Source organism: Theropithecus gelada, chromosome 6, assembly GCF_003255815.1.
Source record: "Theropithecus gelada isolate Dixy chromosome 6, Tgel_1.0, whole genome shotgun sequence".
Lineage (NCBI taxonomy): Eukaryota > Metazoa > Chordata > Mammalia > Primates > Cercopithecidae > Theropithecus > Theropithecus gelada.
Window position 1 is genome coordinate 109,582,452 of NC_037673.1, and position 8,644 is coordinate 109,591,095.

General features: G+C 39.8%; 1 protein-coding gene across 1 annotated transcript in view; it reads right to left on the reverse strand.

Moving 5' to 3' along the window:
• The window catches only part of MCC (MCC, WNT signaling pathway regulator), a 466,526-nt gene that overhangs the window by 307,877 nt on the left and 150,005 nt on the right, over nucleotides 1-8,644 (reverse strand). Inside the window, exon 3 of the mRNA XM_025387469.1 lies at nucleotides 7,540-7,751. Coding sequence (XP_025243254.1) covers nucleotides 7,540-7,751 — 212 coding nt within the window. The remainder of the gene's footprint in view (nucleotides 1-7,539; nucleotides 7,752-8,644) is intronic.

The following is an 8,644-nucleotide window of genomic DNA, read 5'->3' on the forward strand; positions in this document are numbered from 1 at the left end:
TTGCTTTATTTCAAAATTTCTGAAAATTCTTCTTAAGAATTTTCAAATCCCTTGATCCTAAAACATCAAGGTAGCAGATCTAATAAGAGGGAGAATAATAAGGACTGTGGGAACTGAAAAGTGTAAAAACAAACAGAAAAACTCCTCAGTACTTTAGGTTGAAATGAAGAAAGGGGGAAACAAACCAAAAACTAACGTGAAACACAAGACGTTGATCAAGTGGTTAAACCAAAAAGAAGACCTCTGTCTCTCTCATCACAACTACAACAACTCTTATTCCCACACCTTTTACAGATGTTTCTGTATTGGCTGAAACATGTGGATATGCAGTATTCTCCAAAGTAACCAATAGTGTTGTATCAAGGTTCAGTTAATAATGACTGTATTAATAATTCTGATCATATAGCAAATGAGCATGATAATACACAGTTTTAATTCGATTTCCAATTCACAGATGTTAAACCAGCCTAAAGTAAAAAGGCTGCTTGGAGTTTTTGACTGTTGGATACACAGAGGAGCAAAACTTGCTATGTCAGTTTTTTAATTTGCATGATTTTATTTTCAAAACTCATGACTTTTTTTCTCCTTTAAAAATGTAAATTACTTTTGCAAAAAAGCATTAAACACAAAATTAAATCTTAAAACGGGCAAAGTTGAAGCCAAGTCATCCAAAGGAAAAGAAGACAGCCTTGAGCAGCAGGGTGCAGAATACAGACATTACCATCTTCATCTGCATAGAAATGAGTCTGACTGTGTTTACAACTTCATCATTTGAAATGTTACAGAAAAACTCATGAAACAGTGCACTTCCCCACAGACAGCTGGTATGTTAAATAACTAATAGCACAAAACCAAAATGTCTTTGCTTCATATATATTTATATATACATACATCTATGTATATATGTATTCATATATACATGTATTTATATATTTATATAAATATATTATAAATTTATATATCTATAAATGAGGGAAGACAGGGAGACAAATGATTACTTTTACTTTTCATCAACTTTCTGTTATGCACATGACTTCTTTTATAGTATAATTTATTTTAGTGTACATCAATTAATACTTTTATTAATAAAAATAAAGCTAATACTTTAAAAACCAAGTAGTATAGCTGACAGAATCTATCTAGACATTGTTATTTCATTCAGAAATTTATCTCTGCTGTATCTAGAAAGTGAAACTTCTGTTATGTTTTATGTTTTAGAATATTTGCACATATTAAATATATATTATATACACTTTTTTTTTTAGATAGGGTCTAGTTCTGTTGCCCAGGCTGGAGTGCAGTGGCGTGATCTTGGTTCACTGTAACTTTCACCTCCTGAGCTCAAGCGATCCTCCCACTTCAGCCTCCCAAGTAGCTGGGACCACAGGTATGTGCAACCACACCCAGCTAATATTTGTGTTGTAGAGACATGGTTTCACCATGTTGCCCAGGCTGGTCAGACTCCTGGGTTCAAGTGATTTGCCCACCTTGGCCTCCCAAAGTGTTGGGATTACAGGCATGAGCCATCATGCCCAACTGTATTACATATATATTTATAATACATATTTTTAAAAAATCAGTCTCAATCACTTGCAAGTAACAATTCAAGGTTCTGATTTCCGATTTTTTTTTTTTTAAGATGGAGTCTCGCTCTGTCACCCAGGCTGGAGTGCAGTGGCGTGATCTCAGCTCACTGCAACCTCCACCTCCTGCGTTCAAGCAATTCTCTGGTCTCATCCTCCTAAGTAGCTGGGATTACAGGCACGTGCCACCATGCCCAGCTAATTTTCGTATTTTTAGTAGAGATGTGGTTTCACCATGTTGGCCAGGCTGGTCTTGAACTCCTGACCTTAAGTGATCCGCCTGCCTCAGTCTCCCAAAGTGCTGGCATTACAGGTGTGAGCCACCGTGCCCAGCCAATGTTCTGAATTTTTAAAAAATCAACCCTATATTCTAGGCCATTCCTTAGCCCTTTTCTCAAAATTCCAATATTTTATTTGTCCTATCTTAATTCCCCGAAAATCTAAAGGGTGACAAGCATGCCCTATGCTGAAGAATTTTTTGTTCTTTGACTCTGAACAATGCCCAGAAGAGGGTGCTCATAGAACAATCAGCCTTGCTTTAACCATGAAGCTAGGACACATCCTCTAGATCAAAGTTTGGTATCCCCAAATTTGGTAAGTACTATAATGATTGTAGTGTGTTAAGATTGCAGAAGGAGAAATGAAAAGTTCCCTATATTAAAAGCAATTCAAGAATACATTTTAAAAAGTTAGTAAAGACCTTTTAAATGAGGGAAGACAGAGACAAATGATTACTTCTACTTTTCATCAACTTTCTATTGTCCATATGGCTTCTTTTCTAGTATAATTTTAATGTACATCAATTAATGCTTTTATTAATGAAAAATAAAGCCTATAATTAATACTTTAAAAACCAAGTAGTATAGCTGACAGAATTTATCTAGACATTGCTATTTCATTCAGGAATTTAATCCTGCTGTATCTAGAAAATGAAACTTCTGTTATGTTTTATGTTTTAGAATGCTTACATATGTTACTACTCAGAATCCATAACATTATAATTTATACTAGCATTCTTTCCTGGTAATACAAATCTTGGTAGAAAAATATCTATCAGAAGACAGGCAATATATCTTTCCTACTGCATCCCTTCTTTACCAAACTCTTAAAATATCTCATATTGCTTTACCCATAGTTTTATGGGCTTACATTACACTGAGTTTTGCTGCTGCTTTGTGGTGACTTGGTACTAAATTCAGCTAAGCTGGAACCATATTCCCCAGAGTTCTCTTTCCTGTATGGTTCTGTATGGCCATGAGAGACATTCTGTGTGAACTCCAGAAGGAAGATGTAAAGAAGTCATACTTTTTATGCTCTGAAACTTGGTGCAGGGTACTGTCTTAGTCTGTTTTGTGCTGCTATCACAGAATATCTGAAACCAGGTAATTTATAATGAATAGAAATTTATTGGCTTATAGTTCTGGAGGCTGGGAAGCCCAATATCAAGGCGCTGGCATCTGTCAGGTGACTTCTTATTGTGTTATCACATGGTGAAAGAGTGCAAGGGCAAGAAGAAGGTGAGAGAAAAAGAGAGACAGAGAGAGACGTAGTGGGAAACAGAGAGAGAGAGAGAGAGAGAGAGAATGGAACTGGTCCTTTTAAAATGGCACCAACCCCACCCATGGGGGTGGAGCCATCATGGCCTAATCACCTCTTAATTGTCCCACCTCTTAATACTGTTATAACGGCAACTAAATTCCCACATGAATTTTGGAGGGGAAAACAAACCATAGCAGGCACTATGCACCTTGTCCACTTGCACACATTATTGCTAATCTGCTGCTTAACTACTTGGTGTACCAGGCTTGCAGTAATTTTAATTCACTAAATCTCTTCCTTCAGCTTCTCTGAGTCCTGGGCCAAGTGTGTGTGCAGGAGACACACTGCAGGAGACAGAGTGCCAGCTTCTGCTGCAGGTCCCCCACAGCATCAAGGTTGGACATGGTAAGACACAGAAGAGGTTTCCAGTTTGTCCTCAATGGTCCCATTGGTCTTCATGAGTTCTGGTTTGTCCCTACTCTCCTATACATCCAGCTTTCCCTCTTAACAGCTGATCTGATAAACCTATAGTAACTTCAAGCTCAACACTAGATACAGAACCAATAGTCTTCATAGATTGTATCACCAGCTCTCACATTTGTGTAAGGTCTAGCCCTTACGATAATAAATCTCTTATTCTGTATAATGTGTGGCCATTTTGCTTCTTCGATAAAACCATGGCTGCTGTAAGTATCTGTGTACAACACTGTCTTGTTGCCTTTGCATTGTGAACAGTATGTTAAGCCTCATGGTATCCACTGTCTTAGGTAGAATGGTGATTGGTGGTACAAGAAAAGGAAGAGATGCTTAGAAAGGTAAAAAGCTTATGTAGGAATCTCCCAGGAAATCCTCAATGCTAAAAATGTCTTTGCCTAGTTATCATTTGTTGCTTCTCATCTCCAAATCCAGCTTTCTTTGTCCTGTTTTGTGGTCTTGGAGCTGGACCACGTAAACATTTCTCCTTTGTCAATAGAGGGTGCTGGAGAGACACTGGAGGACACTCAGCTTGACTCCTGTGGCTTGAATCTGCTGTGCTCTCTGCTAGCTCTTGTGGTGGGTAGGGGACCGCAGCATAGGACATCTAGTGACTCACCCTATTAAGTTTTAGTGGCACTATTTGGGGGACTTTTCAGTGGGTTTGACACCACTCCAGCAGGCAGCTTCCCAGTGAATCCCTCTGGCATCTCAGTGGACAACTGAGTGATACCTGATGAGTCTTGCAGATGCCCCAGGAGGCTGGACCAAAGGTTCAGAAGTTTGGTTTCCTGCTTGCCAGCCCTGGCCTGCAACATCTCAGGGAAATTCTCTGCAAGTCAGTGGGCTGCAGACTTCCTTTCAAAGGGGTCAGAATCGGCCCTGGGTGAGGGGAGGGCCCTCTTCCAAATTTGTTCCTTCTTTGACACTCCTTCCTTGGCAACAGCCTTAGGGGTAGTGGCTATTCTTTGTATATACTATTCCTGTGTTCATTATGGTTTTCTTTACCCTTAGTAGGTAATCCTCTGCTACTAGTTAATAATCATTTATATTAAACTTTCCCTGTGTGAATTACTGTGTGCTTTCTGTCTCCTAACTAGACACCGATAAAATGCCTTTTGCTCTTAGTAGCTATTTAAAAGAAAAAAAAAATAAAACTTAATTTTATTAGTTCAAGATTTTTCCTTAGAAGGGACATAAATTACTTTTAATGTGATTATATAAATAAAGGGATTGCCCAAATATGCAGTTTAGAGAGACTATTTGCTTTCTTTGTCCACCTGGGAAGGGTATTTCTCAAATCAGGCTCTACAGACCCACCTGAGAAGACCCTGAGTCACTATGGCTATGAAACAAACCACCGCAAACGCAATGGTTAAAACAACCATCATATTTCACTCTCACATGTCTGATAGAAGGACTCTAGGGTTGCATGACAAATGGTGAAGACACAGGGGAGGATGAAGAACTGAGGCCCAAAATGTACTCTACCACAGTGTCCAAGGGCATTAATAATGGGTCTATAAATTCAAATGGTATTTTTAAAGTTTTACTTTTCCATTTGGTAAGGAAATAAATAGTGTAATCACAGTCATAGGACTTCAGTGCCTGCATTTGCATTTATGGTTCAGTTCTTGCCAAGGGATCGCCTTAAGTGAGTGTGCAGAGGAAATGTTAGGCAGTGTTTCCTCATTTCTGAAGCTTAACCAGTAAAGTAAAAAGAGGGTATGTATATGACTGTTGGGTATGTGAGAGTTCTCTGTGCCTTGACTCCCCTGAAGAGCCAACTCAGAGAACCTGGCTATGGGAACCCCAAAGACTGAGCTGGCCTCCAATTAGGAGAGGCAGAACTTAGAAATCAGTCCAGGAGGTTACTGGAGAAGCTGGGAACCACAGAGTTACACAGAGACAGGAAACAGCCAACTCCCACAGTTTTCAATAGTAGGTTTGCTGCAGCAAACTGGTGGGCCATGAACCTGGAACCCTCCAGAGAAGGTACCATCAAATTTTGATCTCTGTGTAACACTGATTTCTGCTATAACCACCCTGTCATGGCAATGTCTGTCTTGAAAAAAGGCTGAGCTGATGTAGTACAGAGGAGGGTTCAACTTGCTGCAAATTATTTGAAGCAGGCACAGCCTAAGTCCAGGCCTATGCCAGAGAAAGATGACATATTCACTGATAATTGCCTAATCTCCTGACCACATAGGAGGGCAAGATTAGGATAGTTAGAGTTCTACTCAAACTGTGCAAGAATGTCCTTGAAGTGTGGCCAAGTAACAAGCAGTGCAATAACTATGAATGTTTTTACAGATTTTTATGAGACATTATCATACCCTAGCAGTGATTGTGCATGTTTATATGTTTTTAATATATTTTTTATTTTATAATAGTTTTAGGCTAAGGCGGGTGGATCACTTGAGGTCAGGAGTTTGAGACCAGCCTGGCCAATATGGTGAAACCCTGTCTCTACTAAAAAAAAGTAAATAAATACAAAAATTAGCCAGGCATGGTGGCGGGTATCTGTAATCCCAACTGCTTGGGAGGCTGAGACAGGAGAATTGCTTGAACCCTGGAGACAGAGGTTGCAGTGAGCCGAGATCGCGCCATTGCAACGATCTTGTTGCCCGGGCAACAAGAGCAAAACTCCGTCTCGGGAAAAAAAAAAAAGTTTTAGACAAAATTTGCAAAGATAGGAGAGAGAGTAATTATATACCCCACAAATAATTTTTCCTACTTATTAACATCTTACATTATTATGGTATATTAGTCTATTAGTCACAATTAATGAATGGATGTTGATACACTATTATTAACTAAGGTCCATAATTTAGGCTTCGTGTGTGTGTGTGTGTGTGTGTGTTTTCATATGTGTTTTACTCTAATGTCCTTTTTTTCTGGTCCAGGATCCCATTGAGGGTATGCATTACATTTTAGTTGTCATATTTTCTTAGGCTTCTCTTAGCTGGACAGTTTCTCTTTCTCAGATTTTCCTTGTTTTTGATAACCTTGACACTTTTGAGGAGTTTTGGTTACGTATTTTGTAGAATGTCATTTAACTGGGATTTTTCTGATGATTGTATTTTAATTATTGTTGTCATATTTACAATTGCTAGTTCCTTCAAACATCCCACCAAAAGTGTAAGAATTAGAAAGTGTGCCTCAAACACAAAGAGTCTGAAAACCACTGGTCTACATCAAAGCAGACTGTAAATATGCATAAGTCAAAGTTATTGAGATGCTTAGTCTACCATTCGAACTTCAGTTTCAAAAAGCCAGGTAGGCTTTTAGAGCTTTCCCACAGTGACTGGATAGCAATCTCTATTTGTACTGTCTGCATGTCACCCAAAATGGCCAGGCCATCAGCCACCTGACTCGTTTGGCAGCCCTGACTTACAAAAGAAGACAATAGCTCTTTGCCCAAAGGTCGCTTTGTAGTGACTCACCTTGAAGGAAAAAGGAAGGTAAATTACACATAATGACATTATAAGTTGTCCCACAGTTTTCAACAGAAAATACTCTTAAAGTATAACCAGAAACAAGAAACCTTCAATGCAACATTTTCCTTTTTGTTTTTGAAATGAATAAAGTCCAAATTAGGGAACAGAAGCAAGTATGGACTATTAATTTGTAATGTCTAGAACCATAGAAGTAGTCTACTTATGGAAGAGCTGTGTGCATCTTCTAGTAATTAAACTTGTGCAAGTTACAGCCTTAATTAAAACACCTTTTAGGAGTCTACTCTGGTCTCAACGGAAGTAAAGTCCCTAAGCGCTGGCAACTTTGGAATACTAAACATTACTGGCAATGCTGAAAATGGTACAATATTTACCGCAATAAAGAAGACAATACCCGATATGTCCCCTGGAGCACAAAATTAAAATATTTGTATTGGAATACAGACAGGCCGAAATACGTGTTCCATGAACCAAAAAGTACTCACCGTGTTGGCCAGCTCGAGATAGCTTCCTCCTACAGAGTTGCCAACGTGCGGGGACTGCGTGAGCAGTTTGTGGAGAGCAGTCTGCTGATGCAAAGAGCTTCCGCCATACTCGAGCAGCTTCTGGAGGGCTGACTGGCTCTGCACATCCGGGCTCTGGAGGTCCCTGGCACCAGAGTCGTATTCCCAGCTCTCCCTGGCTGCTGATAAGGCACCTAAGCCCGAGAGAAGCAGAGAAAATGAAAAGACATTTCCTTCATTAGCCTGTGGGTGGCCAATAGGCAATGATTTGGAACCTCCTAAGCCTTCCATGTGCCAGCATCTCGGAACACATGTGGTGCCCAGGCTGCATGCTAAGCGTGTTCCCTTTCAAACTGACACATGGGGAGCCTGGAGATAAAAGCAATTTCAGGCAAAGCATTCAAAAATAACTATCCCATGAATATGTGCCCCCTAAACAGAAATGCTTAGCAAAAAAAAAAAAAAGCACTGGAGAGCCAAGTAAAGGGAATCCAGATCAGAGTCACATCTGTGATTTGCACAGGGCTATTATATTAGCCTTAGCACTGGTCATTCTTTCTCCAAACTGAGGAAGAAGGAAGCAAGAAAAATGACAGAAAGTTAAGATATGGCACTTTATCATGACTGTCTTTTTCTTCTCTTTTCTTTCCTTCCTCCCTCCCTCCCTCTCTCTTTTCTTTCTTTTCTTTCTTTCTCTCTCTCTTTCTTTCTTCCTTTCCTTCTCTTTTTCTTTCTTTCTCCCCCTCCCCTCCCCTCCCCTCCCCTCTCCTTCCCTCCCCTTCCCTTCCCGAGGCAGGGTCTTGTTCTGCCACCCAGGTGGGAGTGCAGTGTCATGATCACAGCTCATTGTAGCCTCAACCACCTGGGCTCCAGTGATCCTCCTGCCTCATTAAAAAAAATTTTTTTGTAGACCTCATTTCTACACTACTTTGCCTAGGCTGATCTCGAACTCCTGGGTTCAAGCAATCCTCCTGCTTTGGTCTCCCAAAATGCTGGGATTACAGGCGCGAGCCACTGCGACCGACAGTATCATGACTTTCTACTGTTGATGTACTCTTTTTTTTTTTTTTTTTTTTTTTTTTTTTTT